At 47.7% G+C, this 26,322-nt stretch overlaps 1 protein-coding gene across 1 annotated transcript in view; it reads right to left on the bottom strand.

Moving 5' to 3' along the window:
- Positions 1 to 26,322, bottom strand: part of Taf4 (TATA-box binding protein associated factor 4) — a 70,892-nt gene that overhangs the window by 5,604 nt on the left and 38,966 nt on the right. Inside the window, 13 exon segments of the mRNA XM_060382740.1 lie at positions 8,523 to 8,642; positions 9,052 to 9,108; positions 10,011 to 10,136; positions 11,107 to 11,237; positions 11,544 to 11,713; positions 13,432 to 13,546; positions 15,525 to 15,672; positions 18,131 to 18,376; positions 18,809 to 18,898; positions 20,744 to 20,866; positions 21,591 to 21,710; positions 24,443 to 24,565; positions 25,855 to 26,015. Of these exon segments, the coding sequence (XP_060238723.1) occupies positions 8,523 to 8,642; positions 9,052 to 9,108; positions 10,011 to 10,136; positions 11,107 to 11,237; positions 11,544 to 11,713; positions 13,432 to 13,546; positions 15,525 to 15,672; positions 18,131 to 18,376; positions 18,809 to 18,898; positions 20,744 to 20,866; positions 21,591 to 21,710; positions 24,443 to 24,565; positions 25,855 to 26,015 (1,730 nt within the window).

Below are 26,322 nucleotides of genomic sequence, written 5' to 3'. Positions count from 1 at the left end.
TTCTGTAACCCCTCCCCTTCCCCTAATAAAACCTCCCATGTGGAACCTTGTCATGTGGTATGATTCCCTAACCCTCTGTATAACTCTACTACATAAATCCTAACAATTGCATTAAAGAAACAACTATGAAACTAGGGACATTTAAAAACTGTTTAAGGGGCTGGAGAGATGGTTCAGTGGTTAAGAGCACTATCTGCTTTTCCAAAGGACCTGGGTTCAATTCCCAGCACTCACATGGCAGCTCACCATTGTCTATAACTCCTGTTCCAGGGGACCTGACCCCTTTACATATGGAGACAAAACACCAATGTACATAAAAAATAAAAATTAAAAACACTGTTCAAGGATGAAAATAACCACAAGAACACAAACTTAAATCTTCCTTAACATAACAACTTTCACAAAGAAGCCAGGTGTGGTAGTGAACCCTGTTATGCTAGCACTTGGGTGGCAAGGGTATGAGTTCAAGGTCAGGCTGGACTCTAACCAAGTCACTAAATCAAAAACTGTAAAGAAACTGGGAACAGTGCTGCACATCTTCAATCCCAGTGCTCAGGAGGCAGAGGCAGGCAAATGGATCGGAGTTTAAGGCTACCTGGGCCTACATAGTGAGTTCCAGGACAGCCAAGGCTATACAGAAAAACCTGTCTCAAAGCCTTACCCTACTCCCCTCCCAAAAAATAAAATTAAAAAAAGAGAGAGGGAGATAAAAGGTTTTTTGTTTGTTTGTTTGTTCTGTTTGTCTCTGAGACAGGGTTAAAAATGTACATGTGGTGGTTTGAATAAAAATGGCCCCCATAGGCTGACAGGGATTGGCACTACTAGATGTGGCCTGTTGAAGTAAGTGTGGCCTTGTTAGAGAAAGTGTGTCACTGGGAGCCGGCTTTGAGGTGTCAGATGCTCAAGCCAGGCCCATACTCTCTGCCTGATGCCTGCAGATTCAGACATAACTCTCAGCTGTTCTCCAGTACCATGTCTGCCTGCATGCTGCCATGTTTCTCCATGACAACAGTGGACTAAACCTCTGAACTGAAAGCCTGTACCAATTCAATGTTTTTCTTTTTAAGAGCTGCTTAGCCATGGTGCCTCTTCACAGAAATAGAACCCTAGGGCAGCACCTTAGGGAGTTAGAGAGATGGCTCAGTGGCTAAGAGTACTTGCAATACAAGAATTAGGGTTAGAGTTTAATTCTCAGCACCCATGTAAAAAGCCAGTCATGGTTCCACATGCCTGTAACTGTAGCACTGGAAGCGGACAGGCAGATCCCAGGGACTTACTGGCCAGCCAGCCAGTCTCCCCAACAATGCAAGTTTTTGGTTCTCTGGCTTTTGCATACATGAAGTCAAATATTAAGTCATGTGTGCAGACACTCTGTGCAAGCACCACACACAGACACATGCATGCTACCAAAAATCAAAACTCCAAATCATAAAAAAACACAGCAAACACACATAATTATTTATATATAATATCACTAGTAGACATCAATCATGTTACTCATATTAACAAGCCTAATAGCTTAACTTGACTGTCAGGAAGTTTTCAGTCTGAGTCACAGGTAGTGCACACCTGTAATCGTAGCACTTGGGAAGTGGAGTCAGGACTGGCAGAGGTCAGGGCCAATTTCAACTGTATACATGACCCATGGCCAGCCTGGGTGACATAAGATACCTTGTCTACCCCATCCCCAACCGCAGCCCAATTTACTTTAGCTGATACAAAGCCTAACAGCATGATATAGCCACACCCAGTCACAACATGTCAGAAGGGGCAACAAGGTCAGGGCATCCAAGCTACTGGAAAGAGACTGAAAGGAGTTGGGCCCAATGTAACACACTGACCTTAGCAATACTTCTCAATGCTTAGCTGCAATCTGTACCGCAGATGTCACTTAGATTGTCCTGCATGCACACACACCTCTAGAGCAAAACCCCAGAGTTAGAAAAAGAAACACACCTGGACCCGGGCTACAGTGCACTAGACTTGTCCCAAATCACACTGACAGAAGTAACCAAGACTACAAAGATCAAGGCCCTGACCCTATCACATCATCAAGCTCACCACCCATGCCAGAAACCTGCTCTCAGGCCCCTACCACACACACATGGAAATTCCCCTCACCCTTCAGACTGAACAACTGATGCTTCAGGAAGTAGCCCATTCCCAACACAATGGCATCCAAACAGGAGCTCACCACCACAGCATGCCTGCCACTGTGCACACTCTACTGTACCCGGCACACAGAGACACCTGTAATGAACGCCACACAGCTGACAGAAGGACCAAGGGGACCTGATAACAGAGTCAGCACCAGAACATGTTGCCAAGGGGCAAGGGTACCAGTGCCATGGTCCCTTTTCCTTGAAAGAAGGAAAGATCACGGGAGATGGGACAGGAAGGAACACAAAAGAGGCAGGCACTTCTTTGCATGCATATTCTTTTGTAAAGTCTGACTCTTAGAACCATGGCAACATTGTACCCAAAACAGTGAGACACAGCCAACATGGGCAACATGACACAGGGCCTAGCTAGTGAAAAGCATCTTCTACTGAGCCAAGGTGAGGTGTACAGTGAGGGTGGCCCCTCCAGGAGCAGAAAGGAGCCACTATGGAACTCAGACGATGCAGATACCATGTGGTCTGGTAAGGCTAAACATACAGTACGTGTGTGGGAATGGTATCTTTTTGCTCACAGGTGTTCATGTTTCTCACAGGGTACAGCAACTCTGAAATTTACCGGGAACTGAGAAAACCAGCAGCTCAACTGGGACAGTGAAACTCAGGTCCCCAGAGAAAAGGGGAGCGTGAGGAGATGCCCTACAGTAGCAAGTGGAGCCTGTGGCCTACAGACAGGTCCGTGTCCTCAGCAGAATACAGAATGTGCTAGTGAGGGTCTGGCACAAGAACATCTGATACCACCTACCCTGTGCCAAGCTCATCCTTAAGACTACCCCCAGGAAAAGAACTGTGCTTCCTGGAAAGGGCCTGGTCATGCAGGCCTCAACACTTGATGGTGCTGGAAGGCAAGTAAACCTTGGGAAATGACAGGCCACCAAAAATGCTCCAGAACCAACCCAAGGAACTCAAAAATCACTGAAGCTAAAAAAATAAGAAAAACCAAATGATAGTAAGAAAGTACAACATACAAAACAGAGCAAAGCCTGCAGTGACCAAGTCACTCGGAAAATGAGGCATGGAAAGGAAGGCCAAGCTCTCTTTACAGAGCTGCACTTACTAAAAAAAAAAAAAAAAAAAAAAAAAAAAAGCCAGAAGAACAGCAGCACACCAGAGCAGATGCAGGCAAAAACACAGTGCAAAAGCATGGTGAGAACAGGAGCTTCCAGATACCAATAGTGACGTCAACAGTGTCAAGCCTGGCAGAGCTTTCAATAAAGGTTCACAACTGTCAGCAGTTATGTCCAGATGTCTGCCTCTGCCCCACCACAGCTGGACATAGGGCTCTACAACACTTCAGCCTGAATGACAGAATCCGACACTTTATCAAAGAATGTATGTGAACCCAAATGAGAATATTTTATAACTGACCCACTCTCTTCAAAGACTCATGGTCATGAATGAGCTATCACAACAATAGAGGGACAAGCTTATCTAGCATGTGCAAGGCCCTTAGTCAAATGAGTCTAATGCTACAAACAAAAACATGTAACAGTACAAAACAAGCTAAAGACACTAAGGAAAATAAGCATGAAAGAACAGTATGAATTAGAATAAGCAAAACTTAGAAACAAAATTTAGAAATAAAGTTTCATTTGAAGAAAAAAAAAATCAAAGGCTGGCTGGGCATGGTTAATCCCAGCATTCAGGAGGCAGAGGCAGATGAATCTCTGAGTTCAAGGCCAGCCTGGTCTAAAGAGAGAGTTCCAGGGCAGCCAGGGCCACACAGGGAAACCCTGACTCAAAAAACCGAAACAACAGCTACAACAAAATGAAATCAAGGCAGAAAACAGTAGCAAATGCTTATAATCCCTGAACTTGATAAGAAGGGTGGGGTGAATTTAAGGTCACGCTCAGACACAAAGCAAATTCAATTCCAGTCTGGACTGCAAGGGCCATTGTCTCAAACAAACAACAAACTCACAAGCACAAGTAAAGAAACAGGAAATTCCAAGGAGACAGGTATATGTGTATACAAGTGTGCATGCAAGGCCAGAAGCTGGTGGTCACCTTATCTGAAACAAGGTCTCTCACTTGCTGTCTCAGCTGTACTGTTAGTCAGCAAACCCCTAGATCTCTCCCTCTCCAAGTGATGGGATTATGGGTATACACTAAAGCACCTGATTTCTTATGTGGACGCTGGAGAGCAAACTCAGACTCATGCCTGTGTGGCAAGGATATTGTCTACTGAGCCACCACCCCAATCATCACCCCTGCCCATGAAGGAGGCTCAGATATTAAGAAGAAAGAAAAAAGGTACTTAGGGGAGACACAAAAACAGCCAAGATTTCTGGCAAAGACACTGCTAAATACAAACCTGAAGCTGACCACAGAAAGAACACCCACCCAGAAAAACCATCTAAGATGACAGCTCCTATGGAGAAATAGGCAGAGGACACAAAGAGAGGGTCACCACCCCCTGACAGAACTCTGTACCAGAAAAAACCTGTACCAGGTGCTGAAGGCCATCAGGACAGCAAGGAAGCCAGGTGCAAAGCTGCTGCCTTGTCTCTTGAAGAGTACTGCTGTGGAGACTGCGTCAGGTCCAGGGAGTGGAGACTCAGCACACCAGAACTGATGTATTAAACAAAGCCTCACTCAGGGAGGAAGGGAAGAAGGAGGATGAGGAGCGGGCAGCACGGCACAGTGCCAGTTGTTGGCAAGGAGAGGATAGCACAAAGAAAACTGGGGCAAAGACTAGGACATCTACAGAGACAACTCCTGCCGTCCACAGCCGTGGCAACTGCTGGGACAACATCACTCAGTTCTCTGGTAACTCGGCCACGGAGAACTAGGGCTCTTTTGCTCTCCCTTCTCTGGTCTCCAAGCCAGTATATCCAAGACCAGTGCTATTAATGGGAAAGACAACCACATCATCTGAGAGAGTAAAATTCTGTCCCTCTGAATTTAAATTCTTTAACGTCCAGGAACTCTAGCACCCCAGTCCCATTTTTTGTGACCTTCAAATCCCACTTTCTAAAGGAATGAGTTTTTTCCAGTCTGACAGGCCTGAAACATCCAGTGCCACACTGCAGGAACATTAAATAGAAAAAAATCCAATCTCACCTTGCCATGGGGAAAAAACATGCACCAACACACACATGCGTGCAAGCACAGTACAGACCTAAAACCACTTAAACAGGCAAGGGAGACCACAGGGTATGGGCTGCATAGTGGAGGGGGCATCATGGACTTTAATTTCTTCAAGTTGTGATCATCAGGATACATTGTTTCTGGAGTACAGTGCCAGGGACTAAGAAACTAGAGGAAGAGGCAAGACACAGGAACTTCTCAGGCAATTGGCAAAGTCCTAACCCCTGAACCAGAAGTGAGTTACCATGATTTACATCTCAGGATAATTCAGCAGGTCCCAAAAACAACCAACAGAAAAAGTTCACGAATGTCTTCTAACTCCCCCAAAGTTTTACTCACTTCTTGTCCTCATTTCTGGTGTGGGCTTTACAGGCCTGCATACGTGAAGGCCAGACCGACCTGCCGCAGGCTCTTGCTGACAAGTTTTGTACAGCAGAACCAGCCTGGGCTCCTGCAGCCAGCCACTTCTGTCTTTATACCAGCCAGGGCCCTAACTGAGAGCCAGGAATTATATTTTCTTCCAACTCACTTAGGAATAAACCTAAGTCCACATACAGCTCAGACAACACATTTACATAAAGATTCTAGCCTGGGTTTTCTTCCTATCTTACACCCAGACTTTCTTCCTACCCTTGAACTGAGAGGTATGCCCCTGAACCTCTAGGGACTTCTCACCAAAGCAGAGTCTACACATCAAAAGAACACTACCCAGGGAGTCATGGCTAGCACTAGGGCCAGGGCTATAGTTCTAGGCAGGGACAGCACTGCCCCAGAGTCTACCTGCATACCTCCACAGCAAGACATAACTGTCCAAGCAAAGCAGACAGCCGTTTCTTCTTTTTTTTTTTTTTTGCTTTTTGAGTCAGGGTTTCTCTGTGTAATAGAGCCAGGCTGTCCTGGACTCACTTTGTAGACCAGGCTGGCCTCGAACTCATAGAGAGATACCTGCCTCTGCCTCCCAAGTGAGGAAATTAAAAGGCATGTACCACCACACATGGCCAGACAGCAGTTTCTATGGGGATAAAGATAAAACAAACAAACAGGTCAGGTGGCAACACAAGGGTTCAGCTGAAATTTTAGACAAGCCCCTCCCCAGGATTAAGGGTCATACTCCATTACGACTCCTTCTAAAATATCCAAAAGCCACACACAGTAAGGCGTGTTTGTTGTTAGATTGGGGGGGTGCCCTACCTCTCTACAGAGCCTTACTAACAAAATACATAGCAAATGAGCCACTGACTTGAGTGGCTGCTGAAACAGTCTAGTCCAGAGTCTTCGGAGGAAAACCAGGAGCACCCTTAGCTCTCATCCCAGGGTGTATTCAGGCAACAGTCTTCTGATACGCAATAAAACAGGAAAAGTAGTCCAGACTGAAGGAGAGCAGTGAGGAGAAACTGAGGCTGTGAGGCAGGCTTTAATATGTATGCTCAAAGACTTAAAGATACAGCCATCGTAAAGTCGTAGACAGGGCAAGTCTGCCGCTCCTTAGTTAGACGCTTGCAAAGAGCCTACAAACCAGTTGTGATGGAAGTTTTCATTTCTTTAAAAGCTCAGTTATGTTATATGAGTATGTTTTTGTTTTAATCCCAAGTATGGGATTTTAGTTTGGGCTTAGTTTGTCCAAAACTGATAATTGGCTCCTGTGGTCTTTGCCAGCTCGTAATAGCCTGCCTCGTGCTGCACAGAGAGGAGAATGGTGGACAAATCTGAAGGATATAAATAGGAGAGCCTGGAGAAAGCGTTGGGTGGCAGTTTAAGGAAGAGTAGAGGCTGAAGGTGTGGATATTTAGAACAGACAGAAACACTTGGGGCACAGCAGCTTGGAGGAGACTGCTGGCTGTGTTTGCTATTGACGGAGATTGGTAAAGGCCCCCAAAGAACCCATTGATCCAAACAGCCAATAGAAGTAAGGGGTTTGTGCCCTCTCTCCCCATAACCTTCTTTCTCCTACCTAGGGTTGGGGGGTTGGGAGAAGCTTTAAGGAACCCCAAATAGAGTTTTAAAAAATGAACACAACAACCAGTGGTTCTAAAACCTTCCTAACACTGCAACCCTCTAACTCAGTTCCTCATGCTGTGATGACGCCCAACCATAAAATACTTTTGTTGCTATTTCATAACTGTAATTTTGTTACTGCCATGAATTGTAATGTAAACATCTGATATGCAACCCGCAAGGGGGTCTCAAGCACAGGTTAAGAACTGCTGCAGTAGATGCTCTAAAACCGAAGTCTGCATAAGTAAATGAAAATCTCACAGGACTTAACACCAGCAGGGGCTGGCACAGCTCCCATCTGACCAAGGAGCATGACCCAACCTGAAGGGCAGAGAGGAAAACTACTGATGAAAATGAGCACAGGCTATGCCACAGCCTAGTGTGTGAGCAACTGGAGATCATGATGAAGACAGGTGGAAAGAGAAACAACCTGAAGAAACAATGGCCAACATGTTTCAAATGTATTGTAAAGCACAGACCCACATGTGGCTCTAGACAGCTCCGCACATGGAAGCAGGCTCAACACCCAGAGACTGAACCTAACACAAGAAAACTTTATAAAGAAAGGTCTCAAGTGTCAACAGTCAGACAAGACGCACTCCACGCAGAGCTAAGGGTAGTAATCACAACAGGTCTGCAAATAAAAGCAACACAACACCCTCTTAACACCCGAGAACTTTATAACAGTGAAAAATCTCACAGATGAAAATGAAGCACGCCTAGTTCAAGCAAACATCATCAGAGAAGCGGATCCAGAAGCACACACCAGCCCAGACAGCCTGCAAGCCATTGTGAGTAGTGATGCACAGACCAAGGTAAGAGAAAGAAGAGGATAACAGTGATGACAACTGGTAAATACAGAGGGTTGCTACTATACTCTTCTGAAATTCAAATAACAACCAATGGTTTAAAGCAAAAGTAACCATTAAGGCAGCATATATATAAGACACTCAAACTTTGGGCTCAGGAAACAGGTGGCTACTTCTCTGGATTATACACCCTGCAGGTCTCCTCACACTGTCCCCACCAGAGCAAACCCTGAGTTCCTCCCCGTGCTTTTCAAAGTTTGCCAAACCTCAGTCAGAGCCAACCATGTGAGCATGTGTTTCAGCTCATGTGATATGAACAAAAAGGCAACTTGAGCATCAAGTGTCAAATTCAAAACGCCTCTACAAAGACCAGGAGCTCCCACTGGCTACCTAAGCAAGGCTCTCTAAGCTCTCGATGCCTTCCAGACCTCAACCCCATGTTCTGTTGTACCTCTGCTCCCGATCCAGGCCCGGCACAGTCCACTTTCCTCTTTTTCCTGGGCCCAATTGCTGCCAGTGCCGTGAGGTTGGCATCTCGTTGTCGCATCTGTGCCAGCTCCTGCTGCTGCATCTACGTGATGGGAAGGAAACAAGAGCTATTGTTGCTTGAGAGTTCTTACTGCAAATGCAGCAGCAGCTATCAAGAACCTTCTGAGTTTCCTAAGTTACACCTTCTTTAAGCTGTGACTTTTAAAACTAAGAACATATCTGTAACCAAAAATATTTTGAATATTTTTAAAACAGAAGCTTACCTTAAAATGCTCAGAAAATTAGAAGTACAAGTTTAAAGAGCCTAACCTCACTGAGTGGTCACCAGGAACTCTCCAGCCAGATGCAAACTGCACAGGAAAAGCCTGTGGTGGCGCTGGCCGCCTGAGAGCTCTAGTGAGCAACAAAGCCCACATTCAGGCTTTCTAAAGTAATCTCTTTTCTTCTGGGCAGAGCATGAACATGAGCTGCAAATGCAGTGAGAAGCTCACCTCTTTTGCTTTCTGCTTCAACCTTAATTGCTCTGGGTCTTCTTGTCTGGATCGAGACTATTTTGAAAGAAAGAGAGAAGGAAGAGTCATGCCATCCATGAGCATCACGGAGCCAACGCCACTGTATCCAACCTGCAGCAGCACTAAGCCAGACAAGTGACACAATTCCTGCTAATTTTATGTTTACATTCAAAACATGAAAGTTTAGATTACAAAGCATAAAAAAAAAAGTCACCAGTAGTCTCCAGATGCAATAAGACAGAATCTTAGCCACACAGCTACCAGTTTGTCATATGCCTGACTCAGTGTGGCCTAAGAGAGCCAGGACACTGGGCTCAGGGGCTAGTAAGGGCTGGTATTCAGCTCTCACTCCTCCTACCACACAAAAAAACTTGGCACTAGAATTAATATCTCTAGATGACTCTAATAATAAATAAATAAGGTTCCAACTCTTAGCTCTGAATGCTCTAGACCAAAGGGCAATGTGAACTCATAGCCATTCTGCAATGTTGGGGAAGGCAAGGTGTCAGAATCTCAAAAACACCAACACCACCAAGCATAGTGATACACACCTTTAATCCCAACACTTGGAAGGCAGAGGCAGGAGGAGCTCTGTGAGTTCAAGGACAGCCTGGTCTACACAGTGACCAGAGCTACATAATGAGACCTTGTCTCAAAAAAAAAAGTAAAATAAAAGAAATTATTAATTGATTGATTGAATGGGAGAACCACATCACTTACATCAAATCCCCAACTGGAGTACATCCTCCAGCAGCTGAAGTACTCCACAGGAGTCAAGCTTCTCTCCCACCTATCCAGCTCCACTTACGACACCTGTTCTTCTACACCAGTCAGAAACATGGTCCTGAGTACTGGCAAACCCAATGTGCCAGATTAGTGTGTCAGGAGGGGATGACTGCAAGCTCAGGCCTGAGACCTAAGAATAGTGTTTAACTTGCCTTTGCTGCCCGCATTAAGATCTCCCTTTCCTGCTCATCTTTCCTCTGCTTTTCAATCTGATCGAGCTGTTCAAAGAATTTGAGCTGAGCCCGGACATCACTTGCTTGCTCATATCTGTCGTCATCCTACAAAAGAAAAGAACAGTGAAAACGCTGCCACAATAAATTTGGAATTTCAGCAAGCATAAGTGTGCATTACATAGCTGGGCATTCTGCGCTCGGCTCCAATGGGTGCTGGCAGCTCTTACTTCTCACTCCAGATCGTACTCTCACAAGGACAGGAAGTCTCATGAGTTACCAGGAGTTCCACAGAGGGTTCCACCTGATACACTTTGATATTTTAAAGACACATTTAAGCCCTTCTTTGTACAAGTGTTTATTTATTTGTTTACTTGTTTGGTTGGTTGGTTTGGGTTTTCTGAGACAGCCTTCCTCTGTGTAGTCCTGGCTGTCCTGAACTCACTGTGTAGACCAGGCTGGCCTCAGACTCACAAAGATCCACCTGCCTCTGATGAATTAAGGGCGTGCACCACCACATCCAACTTTAGAAGTGTTTTAAAACTGACAGTTCACCATAAGATACTCTGAAGGCACAGACACTGACTCCAGAGTGACATCTGTACAACTGCTCAAGACTTATTTTGCCTGAAAAGTCTCTTTATAAACAGGGCCACAGCTGGCTGAGAGCCTGTAGTTTTCACTCATGGATCAGGAAGGACCAGGCTGCAGGTACTGAGCACTTTGGATGGAGTAAGAGTTAAGACTCCATGATTTCCTAAGCTGACAGGCTCATGTTCCAAAGCAGGAGGCCTGCAGAGCATTCTGGTAGAGCCCCATCCCTACCTTCCCAGCCCAGAGGCAGGAGCCCCTCAACAGCACTTCGGGGAGTGAGTGAGTTGAATGAGTAAGTGAGTGAATGCATACATGTGAGAGTGTGTGTGTGTGTGTGTGTGTGTGTGTGTGTGTGTGTGTGTGTGTTATGTGCATGAAGCTGAGACAATGAGCACAGGAACAACCTGGAAATTAAGGCCTCCAGACAGCCCCCGAGCAGTAGCTGAGAGCACAAACATTCTCCCCAGGAAAACAGACCCATTACCTTATAAGAGAAGTTTTTCTGCTGAGCCGTTTCAGATATTTTTTCTACAAGATTCTGCAGCCTTTGCTGTGTGGCATGAGACACATAACTCACTACATCCGGATGCAGTTCCGTGATGCCGTGCTTTTTACCTGCAGGCCATGCAGAAAAAGAGCACTTTATGGTACTTACCCAGATTTCTTCTTCACCATGGTACTGGCTTCTCTCACCCACTAGTTACTGCTTTGTACAATCAAGGGCAACCTAAGCAGGACAGCAGATGGTCACTGCCCACCCTTCTCCTACCTACGAGTGGAGCCACCATGGATGAGCCCAAGACAAGGCAGAGGGCACACTCACCCAAAAGTGCTCTAATGAGTCTCATCAGGGTCACGGAGTACATCAGACACAGATGTGGACACTGAGCATCCCAGAGGCATCATCAGGTGCAAACGTACCTATTTCCAGTATCCTCCTCTGCAAAGGCGCGGGGAGGAGGAAGGTGTCGTCCTTACAGGATCGAGTCAGTGTCCCGACCAACTCAGAGTTTGTGGCCAATATTCTTGCACTTTCTTCAGACAAGTTCACTCCAGCCATTGATGCAACATCATTGATGTCATCATCATCCCTGAAAGGAGAACAGATCATTTTTATCACGTAAGAAAGTTACAGCTGACTGACATGATTCTAATTCAGTGGTAGCTTGCAAGGGGCAGGAAAGAGCAGAAGGCACTGGGACACTGACACACACAGGCACTCCAGCCCCCGTGCTGGCTGTGTCCTGTTGTCTGAAGGAATCTTGCTTCCTTATGTGAAAATTTAAGTGTTCAAAGGCAGAACTGTGTGGAGTCATAGCTGTGTGCCCACAGTCCATGCTATGCCTTGAGAAAACAAAACCCAGAACACCATCTGTTGCTTTGAAAACTTACAGGGAGAGAAAGGTGAACCAGCAGTACGTTTTTCAGAGATGGAGGAAGAACACAAAACTCATTCTGAGCCACCACAGAACAATGCCAGACAGATCCCAGACATGTATTTGCTTGTGCTTCCTGGATAGGAGCACCACGTGAAAATGCCCCGGCAAAAGGACTTGTGTACATGTGGCCACTGTCCGAAGACCTTCCTCTTTAGTGGGGAGGTCTACATCCAGCAAAAGGGGCCCCAGTGTCCCTCAATGAACACTCCTCAGCCTCTCTATATGACACTTATGCCCTTGGCACAAAATCAGTAATAGGATGACAGCAGAATACCCTCCTTGCAGCCTGACTCTTGGCATGGCTCCAATGAATCATAACTACCCTTTGAGCCCTGCTACCTGCTGCTGTGTGCACTCTGAGAGCATATGACACCCCAGTGCTAACCAGTATTTTGGAGGTATCCTGAAGCTGTGAACATACTCAAACTTCCTACTGCTTACAAGTTAATCAGCAGCTCACTTCTGCTCAGGCTTGTCATCCTGCCCTACTTGATTCAGTGCTGACCATCCACATATTGTATCCCAGTCTGGGCTATAGGAAGGAGCCATATCCTGACATGATTAGGTGGCCACCGCTCACCTTGTCTTTTGCTTATTCCCACTCTAAAGAATTCTCTTCTCTGAAGAGCCCCATCCCACTGGTCTTATACTGGAAAATGGCCTCTGGTGGGTAAGATCTAAGTGCAAGGCTCTTCCAGTAGACCAGTGGGAATCCTAGCCTCCACTGCAGTCCTGAGCATGCTGAGACCAAGGCTGCTGCTATCTTTAGCTCCCTTCATCAACTTTAGCCACAGCACCTAGAAGCCTGTACAGTGATGTATATACACCTAGCCACTATCCCATCCATTCAGTTCCTGTCCTGCTCTGCCTGGCTGCTCCTTACTCTACAGAGCCACTACAGCTCTATCCAGCCCCATTTGATAGCTTTGGGATGAAGAGTCTCCATGAAATTCAAACACTTCCATTTCCCAGTCACAGTGAAGGTCATGTTATGGCCTCTGGTGTATCCACACAAGAATCCCAGGACACAGCAATGTCCATGAAGGCTATTCTGTTCATCAAGATCAAAGTGAGCACACAGAGTGACGAGGGTAATCTGTATTACAAATGGTAGTGACCTTGGGGCACTGTATTGGTACCAAGTCAGCTGACCTGCTCTCCATTCCTGCACAGGGCATGAAGCAAGCCTCCACTGCCACACTCACGTCGGGACCCCACACTGACAGATGTGTGGTCAGAACCAAGAAAAAGAAATAGTCCTGAAGCAGCCAATGCCAAGAACTAATAGGGAAGACCCAGCAGTAAAGTCCACAGATAGCCTGAACCCCCTCCCATGCTTTCCCGAAAGTAAACGGGGCTTCCATCCTTACCGAAAGGAGCCTCCCCCTGGCTCCTTGAGTTTGTTTTTCTGTGCAGCGACTGCTTGTGCAGATACAGTAGAAAGGGCTTTGGTTCCAGGTAATACGGTGGGTTTCACCACGGGGACTGCAAAGTCAAAGACACAGTGGAGACCAGACAACTGTTACCAGAGGCCTGATGCTGCTGGATTACAAGCCCCAGGGAGAAACTGCCATCTCCTTACTCGTCACAGTAACATTCTCAAAACTCTGAGCTCTAGGTTGTATACACATTTAAGTTGCAGTGTTGGGCTGCTCAGTGGTTAAGTGCTGAGACTGCTCTTCAGAGAACCCACACTCAGCTCCCAGCACTCCTGTCAGGCAGTTTGCAACACCTGTAACCAGAGCTCCAGGGACCCAAGGCCCTCTTCTGAACTCTGGAGGCACTTGTACTCACACACACCTGGTCATACTGCAGAGAGTCAGAGACTAATCCCCTAGATGGGACCATTTTTCGTACAACCTTTCCCCTTAGGAATCATCACAGAAGGAGGGGATAGAAAGACTCTAAAAGTGAGAAACTATGGAAGACTGCTTGGAAACAGTGTTTTCCAGACATGGCAGGCCCCTTGCACATATAAACTCAAAGCAGCCATGGTTGCCTATACAATATCTGCTAAGATCAAGCCCATTAAAATCCCAGCATGGGGGAAGGGAAAGATGGCTCAGTGGTTAAGAGCACTTCCTCTTCCAGAGAACCTAGGTTTAATTCCTAGCACCCACACAATGGCTGACGCCAGTTCCAGAGACTCCAACACCCTCTTCTGGCCTTCAAGAACACCAGGCATGCACTTGGTTTATAGATATACATGCAGGCAAAACACTCATACCCATGAAACGATAATAATAAAGTTACTGTGGTGTTTTTCTTTTGTTTGTTTTGTTTTTTGTTTTTTAAGTCCTAACATGGACAGGGAGGAGCTCCTAGCTGAGGAACTCTGGGAGTTGATATCAACTGAGGGTGGGATGTCAGTCCTCTCCAAGGATGCACCCCTGGACAGTCTGCCCACGCTACAGTGGATAGAACTAACTCATGCACACAGCCTGTACCAACAACAGGACTCAGAAAGACAGACGTGGTGGTGCACACCTTTAATCCCAGCACTCAAAGAGGCAGAGACAGGCGGACTTCTGTGAGTTTGAGGCCAGCCTGGTCTACAAAGGGAGTCCAGGACAGCCAGGGCTACACAGAGAAAGACTCCTAACAGAGACTAACAGTAAGCAGACATATGGTATGAGTCCAAAGTCTCAGCTAGGAGACTGAGGCAGGAGTTTCTGGCCAAGGCAACAGTGAGGCTGCCCTGGAAATGGAGGGGCGGGGGGTGGTAAGTAGGTAGGTATTATTATAATCTAAAACCTAAGTCTGCTGGAAAGGAGCTGATACAGAGTTACATTTCAGAATAAACTTTACTGTGAGGAGCCCATAGCCAGGCTTGAAGTGGGAAGGGCCTTAGAAGAGACAATGTCACACCATAGGTAGCATGATGGGGCCTTGAAGGGGGAGAATACCTTCCATTCAAACCCCCAAAACAAAGCAGGTTTCTGGCTTTTTATAGGTTTTTAGAGGGTGGGAACAGCATTTATACCACACAACCTAGACTAACCTATGTGCCATGAGGAGGCACTGAAAGGCTACTGCACAGTTTACAATCTGTAAACTCTGGGAAAGGGGGCAAGAAGGAGAGAAGGAGGGAAGACAGAGGAAGGGAAGAGGGGCGAAGGAACAGAGGGAGGGAGGAGGGGGAGGAATGAGAACATGCAGACCACTAACACAAGGTGTGAAAGGGTATGAGAGCTGCAGGGGGTGTGGCCTGACTGCTAGGAGAACAAGAAAGGCAGCTAGAAGGTCTGTGACCTAATAGAGCCTAACACTGACAATCCTATATAATCCAGGTAATTTAAAAACCACACAGACAAGGGCAATGGCTGCATAACTTCGTAAATGAAGTCACTAGTGGTGTGCATAAATGAATTTTATCGCAATGATTAAATGAAATCAAGTACCGTCCCACAACTGGCCATTTCCGGGAATAGCCAGCCCTGGGTGGCAGCAGCCGGGGCCTCACCTGGCTGCAGCTGGTTCAGTTGGATCTGCTGTGGTGTGGTGAGCATGATCCGGCTGTGAGGCTGCCGCAATGCGACCATGGGTGTCTGCGTCAAGGTCACCTGCGGGGGCCGGATCAAGGCTCCAGGCTTCGGGGGCTGCTGGATCACCTGGGGCACAGCCAGCACAGTGCATGAGCACACACACACACACATCCTGGGGGCTACCACACTGACCCCTGAAGCCAACTATTTGCTTCATCAGTGCTACCCCAACCTTGCCCTGCCAGAAGCTCTAGGAAGTTCAGGTATACACTTCATTCCAAATCTAAAAGCCTGGCTAAAACAAGCCCTACCACAAGCCTCTACACAGAACTTCAGAAGACTCAGACAAAGACAGAATGGCAGCACACCAGGCCACAGCACAGCAGAACAAGTACATGGGATACATGATACTGAAGACCTGAACTGGACCCACACACATCCTAGAGGGAGCAGCAAACCCCACAAGAAACATGGACTTCTCCCAACCCATTAGCAGAGCAGCACTGTTGCCTAATGGGCCCCGCCAAATGACTTATTTCTATTCTAAGTTTTCTATAGGATCAGGTTACATTCCTATTGTGAAGGTGGATCTCCAAGTCCTACCCTGAACTTGGTTCTCTGTCCCAACACAGCCTTGTGCCCCTCATCATTCTCTGTACCATGCTTGGCCCAGAGGTACTTGGTCCTTACTTCAGGGCCTGCTCAGCTCGCTGTCCTGCATGCAGTCCTAGGCTTACAATAGGGATCCAAGAGCCCATAGCACCCCAAAGGCCTTCTAAGATTTGATCCTCAACTCTGCTTTAAAAAAAAAAGTAGGGGTGTGCTTTCATTAGGCACCACATGTAACAGGACACTTGCAAAGGTTGAGGCCTGCACCAGAACTGTCTCTGCAACAAAACATGGTGCTCACACCACAGGATGGGTGAGCAGCTCAGGCTAGGCTTTCCACTGAGAGCCACTAAATGCAAACACAGGCAAAGCAGCCCACTTCCATGAGTTCTGAGATCCTCTGGCCTCAGGCCCAGGCTTGCATGATGCTGACCTATCTGCCTCAGCTGCACATACAGGCACAAGTAAAATTTCTGAGTATCGGTAGGGGATCAGGACAGTACACAGCAATGACCGGGTGGCTGAACATACCACGTTCACATTTATGAAAACAAATACCATTGTTCTAGCTTCATTTCAGAAGCTGTGATCAAACACCCTGACCAAAAGTAACTGACAAAGAAAGAGATTTATTTGGCTTATAATTCCAGGCCTGTCACTGCAGGGAAGTCACAGAGGCAAAAATTGAGACAACTGGTCCACATCTATAGTCAAGAGAAACAAATGAGGCCCTGTTGCCTGCCTGCTCCCTTCGGTTCAGCTTGTATTCTTTGCTGTTTCATGGCCCAGCGCCCCACCCATACTCAGGGTAGGTCTTCCTACAACAATCAAAAATCAAGATGATCCCCACAGACATGCCTACAGGCCATTCAGATCTCATTAACAATACTCTGCCCAGATGATTCTGGGTTGGACCAAATTGACAGCTAAAACCAATACAATAGAAGTGATGGTTCTACGTGCAATCCAGCACTCAAGGCACAACTGATGATACAACTGACAAGACCATGCACCAGAGGCCAAACCCTTACACAGAAAGCAAATCCTTCCTCAAAACTGCCCTCTAGGTAAATCAGTGAGCTGATCACTGAACAGGACAGTTCCCTACTTGAACTATGTGAAAGCAAAGGACACAGTAATCCTGCCCCAAGAGAAACCCTACTCATGTGGTTCCTCAGCCTGCTCTGGACACGAGGTCTCCTCGCCACCAACAGAATGAAGACAGAAGCAAGCTCTATCAGAGCAGAGGAGTCTGTCCTCCTCAACACCCTTCTCCCATACAGCACTGTGCAACCTGTAACTACTCATCTTTAAGATACATTTACAATTCCAACCGCCTGTCGTCCATCTCCCACCACCCAGTGCTGAGACCTCATAAATGCTCTCTATAACATTTTACTATACAGCCAGCCCCCTCTAGAAGTTTGCTGTTTTAGGTGTGGAGAGGCTATGCTGTTAATGGCAGGTGCACTTTGAATGCAACTCACAGTGAAGAGCTCCTGCCTCCAGTAAGAGAATACAAACTGAACAAAGCTAGATCCACCCACCTGCCAGCAGCCCTCAGCTTCCCCTGAGCACTGGCTAGACTGCACTATTGCCACCAGCCAGCTGTACCCTCAAAAGGCAAAAGCCTGACTGACCAATCCCAAAGATTTGAACATTCAGGCATTACTCAAAAGTCCAGAGTGCATCCTCCTAAGAGACCCATTAAACACACTGTGCTCATGTACAGGAAACCTATACAAGAGCCAACCTGTTGTAAGTGAGCCAACAAGTTCACTTCATTCTACGAAAACACCAGGTCATGGGCCTCAACCTCCAGCTCACACGTTAACCACTTAAGAGAACAACCACACATCTTTCCAGCAGGAGCTTCCTTGCCTGCTCTTTCCAGACAGGGGCTCCGAGCCAGGGCTGGTGAGTTAAGTGGCATGGTGGCTGGCAAGAACACCATGCCAGGCTCGCGCCTTCATACCAGTGGTGTGGGCGGTGCCTGCTTGCCAACGCCAACCTGTGTGGGCTGAGTGAGACTGATGACCGGAGGCTGGAGGGCACTGGTCACAGAGGCGGCTGTCTTCCCAGCTGTGCGCTGCACCGAGCTGCTCAGCACCACAGCTGTGAGTGCAGTGGTAGCCTGCGAGGCAGGTGGCTGCTGCTGCTGGCTCTGCTGGATGAAGGCTGCGGAGTCTGGCGTCAGCTGTCTCAAGGCAGGTAAGCTCCTCTAAGGACAAACAGATATGTAGGGTCAGTCACAGTGGAGCGCAAATGCTGCCAGTGTCTTAAAAATTCAGAAGCATAAACCTTCACAAAAGCCTTGTGGCTAATAACACTCTGTACACTCTAACATCAGGTATTAATCCCCCACCTATAACTCAACTCCAAACATGCTTATCAACCAAGACTTTCTTTGTAAGAACTGGCTAAAATGTGTTTCAGAAACAAAATGCATCTCCAAGATGTACCAACACCATCAAGCTTACTCTGGAAGCAAACCCCTCCCCACAGGGAGCACTAGCCAAAGAGGCAACACCACTCAGGGCTCAGCCGCAAGAAAGCCAGTTGTAAACAGAAACCTGACATGCGGTCCCAGGCATGCCAGGTAGACACACCCACCCTGACTGGACCACACTGCTGCAGCACAAGAGTCAGTTACCTTCAGGAAAGGCACAAGGTAAGGTTGAGGTGAAGAGTTCAGCTCTCGATACAACCTGCTAGTGAAATCTTCTGCTTCAATTTTCCCATCCTGAAAAGTAAACCACACTGACACTGCAGTGACACCACAACTGCCTTGACACATTTCCACACAACTTCACAGCACACAGCACCACACTGGTCGGACCCTTCTGACAGCGGACTGTGTGTCATATGCTACTGCCCGGTTCAACACATGCAGATCCCAGATGCACGTGTGTCTGGTGTGCCCTTGGATCCTGAGCAGCAGCTGCAGAACATGTCTCTAGCTGGCCAGTTACAGGTCCATGTTACCAGCCTCCCACAGGTTTCTCACTCAGTGTGTTTTCACTTGGGGAATACCAGGCACTTACCCAGTGCCAGGCATTTTGTTAGGAAACAAATGAGCTATGGTACAAAGTGCCAAAGGCAACACTTTAGCACAACCCAGTCAAGAAGTAGTGTACCTGTCAGCAGAGACTGGCACCTATACTTAGACCTATACAGCCCAAAGGGGAAACATAAGAGTCTACAAGTAAGGCATACGCAGACGTCTCACAGTCGTCTTATACATCTGGGAACTCTTGTGTAAACTAGAAAACCCCCTAAGATGGGTGAGAACTACAACAGCCTTCTTCCATGAAGTAGGCACCTGAAGTGGGACAGAAGCCTAGCCATGCTGCCATGAAGAGGGATATCCCAAACTACTACAGCATCTGTCCAGGGCTTGCAAAACCTGGATAAGGCAGCAGCAGGCACAGCAATGGTAGACTACTGAGAGCAGGTTTATGGCAGCAATCTGTGCCTTTAGAGTAAAAAGCTGGATTTCAAGCTGGCAGGGGAAAAGAGATGCCATCAGTGTCACCAAAGCACAAAGCATCAACAGCTGGCCTGTGCAGCAGATGAGCAGCCACCCTCACTGGGCTCTGAGGAGGGCTGAAGTAGCCAAGGTGAGGCAGAAAGGCTGACAATATTTCTGATCCCAGGAATGGTGTGCACTGTGGGCTGTTGAGCCCGTTTGACTGATGCAAAGGCCAGAAGGGGCAGCCTATGAAACAAAAGGCCACAAGAGTCATGTAAGAAAAAGCTAGGAGGGCCCCAGGGCCCTGCGGAAAGCTGGATGCAGCTAAGGAGTGAACAAGTGAGGAAGACAGCACTGGACAAGGATGGGTCCTTGCTGACATCAGAGCAGTGCAGGGGGCAAACCTCTGCCTGGCCTGCAAACCCCTTACAGACAAAAACGATGAGAAGTGCAGAAATGAACCAACCAACACACTCCATCAGCTCAAAACCAAAAACCACAAAATCCCTATGCTTCCTGATCAAAGAAGCGGGTGCTTTAGGTTAAGAGGGACAGAGTTAGAGGAAACACGAGGCAAGGAACCCAGTTCAAATGGTGATACAAGCAAGCTACCAAAATAAAGTAAACATGGGACATCCAGGGACAAAGGAGTGACAACTAATGGCAAAAGCCAGTTCTGTACATCAGTAACACAGGCACCTTCACAGCAGCTTGGGCAGTAGAGTGGGAGGTGCAGCAGAGACTACCTGCTTGCAAACTGGAGTTAAGGATGCTACCTGTTTCCTTTAGTTTTAAAGGGGAAGAAGAAGAGAAGGCAGGCTGCAACCTTAAGCAGCACTGCTCTGTGACTCTCAAGCAAAGGCAACTGCTACTTAGGGGGTCCTTTAACCTTCCTCCAAATGCTGGCAGGTCTCCTCAGGTGACTCCTCTAAATATAGTAGGAATGGTGGGATTCACTCAAGCCACTATCCACACACCCTCGAAGTGGTGCACCCTGCTCCCTCTCCAGGTCCTTCCACAGGATCTCCCCTGTCCACCCAGTCCCCATGGTAGGCTGAGCTGGGGCTGCAGGTCACACACCATGCTCTGAGGCAGAGTTCCACCTGAGTTCCTTACCAATAAGTTTTGTACTAATTCTTTCACATTAGCTGCTGTCTCTGTAGACTGTTTACCAGAGGAAGCCAGTTTTATTAATGTAGATAGAAAACTTTTACATTTCTTCACATTTTCCATAGTTTCCTGTATTAAAATAAAAAGGTATAAGTTACAGGAGATTTCATCACAGCATCTCATTGCAGTGAAATGTGTACAGGTTTTTAAAACATGTACACTTAGCATTTAAACTTCTTTCAAGAAACATGCTACTTCTTGCACAAACCAGAAGGTTCTTAGAAGGGTAATCAGCCACTCTGAGGACACCAAGCCTGCATCTCTCAACCCAGTAGCTCTCTTCTAGGGAAGGCTGCATCTGCCAAGACTCTGCCCTTATATCAGGAGCAGAGGCTGCCGTCTGCCTGCCTAAATGTGCACAAGCAGACTAAGGTCCAGGCAGCATCTGTAAAGGTTCAAAAGTCCTTGGCAAAGCACACACACACAAGTTAACAGAGCACGGCCCCAGCTTGTGTAACGCTGCCGGCACATCAAGGAGGCAGTGCCATGAACACAGACAAACTGACGGCCCAACCCCAGCGGCTCGGCAGCTACCTGTATATGGCTTCCATAGGCATTTGCAGGGTCTAGATCCCAAGCAGGATGCTGAGGGCCCTTTCCTACTACTTCTCAGTGGTTACCCCATAAGGGGAAGGCAGAGCCCAAGGTCACATGGGTCCCCTCTATGTCGCCAGTGCTCTTGGTTGGGTTGTGGGACCCAAAACATTCTCAAGCCCCTTTGTATACAGCTCTACTTCCCCACTAATATCAATGGGCTGTCTCTGCCCCTAGGGGCCCCGAAGGGAGTCCTTACCGTGGCAGCTGTGGAGGTGGTGCTGGCCCCGGGGACTGTTCGTTGAGGTGTCCCTGTCTGAACAGCTGTGGCCGTTCCAAGTGAGGCTGTCTGTGCAGAACCACCCAGAACCAGCTGAGGCTAGAAGAGTTCAAAACATAAGGTAAATGCATCTCTCAACTGCAGTACTAGTCCAGGGAAGTACCAGCTTCTAAAGAAGTAAGGAGCCCAAATGGCTGAACAAGTCCCAGTTGTCACACCTCCTACAGCCAGATGAGGTAGCCAAGGGCATTCCTGGCAGACCCACACCTGAGGACCACAGTGATGACAGGTAGATGTATTCGTATCTGCAATAAAACATGATGGACTTGAACCTATCACTGTCAAGAATCTGTGTCAGGCGGACAGCTGTCACAGAGACAAGCACAGAGGACTGGATAACACCATGAGCTCCCAACTCAGAAGCTACTCCTGAGAACGCTTTAAGCTGTTCACAGAGCCCTGGCTACAAAGCAATTGTGGCCCTCAAGCACACAGAAGCCACTACAGGGTCTGTAGTGGAAACAAAAAAAAGGGAAGGGCCTCCACTCCCCAGGACTACTTTGCACTAATGTCTTCTGCTTTCCAAAAGTGAGTCGGAAGCCACAGCAAGTAGAGGTACATGTACAAGAGCTGGGTCACCAGTACTGGCCCAGCTGTGAAAAGGTGCTGCTTGTCCAAACATAAGAACATTTGCAAAGCAAATGGGCACTTAGATGTGAAATGACTTAGATTCTCCAAATCCACTAGCCCTTAGCCCCTTTCCCAAGATTTCTGCTTTTCTTGAATAATCATGATGAAATATCAACTGGTTTTTAAATTAGTACCTCTCCAATTTATAAATCTAGCTGCTCACATTTCCTCACTCCAGTTTTTTAAACACTAACCCCAATATCAGAAGGCAGGGAGCTTCCTGAGAGCAAAGCCTTTGAGTACTCCAGCCACAGATGCTCATGAGGGTGCTGCACAGCTTTGACCCACTTCCAGGTCTCTTGGCCCTCAAAGTTACCCTACAGCCGGTGACAGATTCAGGGGTGATAAGTGTCTCCTTATAATAAGCATGCACTGCCACTGTGACTGGAAACCACCAAACAAAACATCACATGAAGATAATATACAGAACAAACCAAGAGGCTGACTCAACAAGCCAGGAGTAGCCAAAACACCAGAGACCCTTCTGACCAAGTTTCTTTCATCTTAAAATTTTATTTCTCAGCTGACTCCTATGGACCTAGGGATACAGATCTCATCCTGACTGGAGACTGTGTCCACCTACTTCAATACATGTCATCACTAAACACAATACACAGTTTCCATGAGCTTCTGTGACCTTCTAGAGGGCCCTCATCAGAAACACAGACCCTTTCATCAGATGCGGACAGCATAAGTTCCCCTCAGGAAACCCCAGACCTCCTAGACTCCAGCTTCTGAAACACAGAGTTCTCTGCTGGCTTACAGCTCCCTGGGACAAAACTACTATCCAGGCTGTTCTTACTCCCCACCACTGCCCCAGAACAGGGAGCTGAACTCCAAGATTTAGAAAAGCCCATGTGTGGGGCTGCCCTGCAGCCCATCACCTAGCTTAGGCTCCCACTGGGATGCAGGTACAGCTTATGCAGTAATGGTGCGGCTAAGACATAAGTAGGCACAGCACTGATGCACAGTATGGCAAGAGTTTCATTGCAGATCCAAAGCCCTACACTGTATGGCTGCTCATAAACACAATATCAGGAGCCTTTGAGGCTCTTTTCTTCCCACCTGCTCCCAAATGACTGTCCAGAGAGAGTTTCCCTAAACAAGTTTGCCTCCCCAGCCAATGATGTCTTCCCTGACAAGAGTCTCCCTCATCAAATGTGTCTTCTCTGTCTAGGAATGTCTTCCATAGTCAGATCTCTCCAAACATGTTATGTCTTCTCTGCTCAGGTATGTCCTCCTGGAGCAGCCCCTTTCCCCACTTGACATGTGCTTTGAGCTCTGCAAAAGAACCCCTGACATGTAAACTCCTCCTGCTTGTGCTACAAGCTACACAGGTTGATCAAGAGCATCAACCTGTGCCAAGTAAGGCCAGTATCTGCAGGACACTCTCTCCTGCTGCTACCTAGAACACTGCTTTACAGACAACTCCTAGCACTCAGGAGACAGAGGCAGGAAGAGTATTACAAGTATATGACAGTGCAGTCCACACAACAAGTCCCAAACCAAACAGGTTACTTCCTGGGATCCTAGCTCAAAAGAGCGGTGGAAAAAGAGGAAGCAGAGGAAGAGGAGAAGGCGGAAAAAAGAGATGGAGGGAAAGAGAGAGGGGATGAGGGGAAAGGGAAAGCCCATCTTTTCTAGGTCTGTGCTATGAGCAATGGGCCACAGGGGGGCAGTGTGGGCTGGAAGCCACGAGAGGCTGGAGTGGTCCCGGCTAGGAAAGCAAGACCCAGCTCACCTACAAACTTGCCATGGGAAGGTGAGAGGACATCCTGCACACACAGCAGTCACACTGCCCCTGAGTATGTCATGGGTCACAGCACAGACAAACTCTCCTCGCTACAGATTTTCCTTCCTCAAAAATGCCGTGAGTCCAGTGTCAGTGAGGTGACATTCCTAGTTATACTTTATAAAGAGCTTTTGAATGTTGCTAATGCTAAACTGTTTGATTTTTAAGGAAAAAGGATGTAGCCTACATTCAGACACAGTGAAATCACGTTCTTCAGTGACCACCTGCATCCTCAAATTTAACCTGGTTTCCAATAGTAAAAGTCCTGAAGCCTAGTCTTTGCATCAAAGCAAAAGCAGGCATTGCCAGCCAGGCCACCCTACCAATGCACCAGGCTGCATCCTCTTACCTGCACCCCAGGAGAGCGTTGTAGGGTTGTAGTGGGCTGTACCGTAGTCGTCTGGGCCTGAGACACTTGCTTGATTATGGTAGTTGGGGTCACCTGCCGTGCAATAATTGGTGTTCCTGGAGCCTGAAAAATAAATTAGGAGTCATCTAAAATGAGCTACAATAAGTAATATATGCGTGTGCGCAAACATCACACTCATGCGTAAATGAACTCCCAAATACATACTAGTGCTCTCAAGTAATCCACAGCTTACTATTAACCCATAAGAAAGTCATCCTATGCCCAAAACTTTCTAGGCAAAAAGAAAAATGTATAATAAGAAACTTCTCATGAAAAATCCTAAAAGCAGATTCTTTTTTTTTTAAAGCAAAGTCTACAAAATGCCATCTTTTAAAGTAGACATCTGGAAACCCCACTGTGTCCGTGCTCTTAGGGTGACAATGGCCTGCACTGAAAGTGAAGGAGATGCCCTGGTCCTAGCCACAGGCAGTATAGGGAAGGCAGGGGCTGACCAGGAGGAGTCCTGAGGCGGCTACAGAGAAGCTGTGTGAGTAGAGATGCAGAGGTCAGTTGGAGAAGCACAGCCCACCGCCACACAGAACCTTCAAAAACAGTCCACATGCTTCCTACTCAGGACACAGAACACTGCAGAGGTGCTCAAAGAGGTGCTCTATGTTATTTCCTATGTGGGAGCTCTGCCTATCTCCAGCACACACAACCCCATCTACAGGACAGGGCGCAAATCCAGAGAGAGCTCAGAGCTATCAGGATCACTGCCTGCCATCTCTTTAGTTGCCAGCTATCTAGGGAAGGCACTGGACAAAAGCAAGGACACAAAAGCATAACACAGAGTGTACTGGCAGACCCAAGGGCTTGTGGTGCTGGGGATGAGAGGGTACTGCACACTGGGACAGCACAGCTTGGCATCAAGACCTATGACCTCAAGGCTTGGGAGCCAGGGTACACCTGTAAGGCCTTTGCTCTGCCCTACTGCTCACTCTTGGTACTACAAGCATCCTCAGTCTTCATGACAGTCCCATGACCTGTACACTGCTGGATCTGCACTTTAGAGAGGAAGACACTGGGACACAGAAAGGTAAACCTACTGGCAGCAAGAAAAAGGCCGGGGCTCAGCCAAAGCAGCTGACTCCAAGTGTCTAACCCTACTCAGTCAACAAGCTGAGCACTGGCCACAAGAACTGGCTCTTCCAAGAGCTTGTGGTCTCAGCCAGGAAAATGGGGGACCTGAGCCATCCTAGACCCTGCCTGATGGTTGGGTTTGAAAACAACTTGCATGTCTCAGCGTCCGCTCACCCAGGACACACCTTCACTCTTGCAACATCCCCAGTGTGGGTGAGCTACGCTGAGCTGGGGCCACCCAACACTAGCCTATTCACCATGCATGCACTCACCTGCACGGTGGAGATCTGGACAGGTGGAGCACCTGTGGGGGTTGCAGGACGGGGAGCCATGGTGCTCTGAGGCTGGGCCTGGGCATGGGCCTGCATCTGGGCCAGGGCCTGCTGAGGGATCATTAACAGCTGCCCATTCTCACTCCGCACGAGGACCATTCCTGGGGGACAAATGAAACTTGGCATCAGGAAGCGCTCCCTACTCCAGCTCAAGAAGACCCTAGCCAGGGGACAACTTACTACAAGAGAAACACATGAGCAGCTGCAGAACAGTTGGCTCCTCAGGAGAGACACAGCACAGGGTGGGGCGAGGCTCCCTACACTAACACCACACATCATACCTCCTTTCACCAAGAACACAAGTGACAAAGCCAAGCTCAGCAGCCACAGCTTCAGTCCAAATGTGTGCCCTATAGATTCTTCTGATGTAGGAGCCTAAGACATAGACTCACAGCTGCCTCTGTCTTT

Source organism: Meriones unguiculatus, chromosome 4 (assembly GCF_030254825.1).
Source record: "Meriones unguiculatus strain TT.TT164.6M chromosome 4, Bangor_MerUng_6.1, whole genome shotgun sequence".
NCBI classification, from domain to species: Eukaryota; Metazoa; Chordata; class Mammalia; order Rodentia; family Muridae; genus Meriones; species Meriones unguiculatus.
Note: the sequence above shows the minus strand (reverse complement) of the source record. Positions and strands in the feature narration are given on the sequence as shown.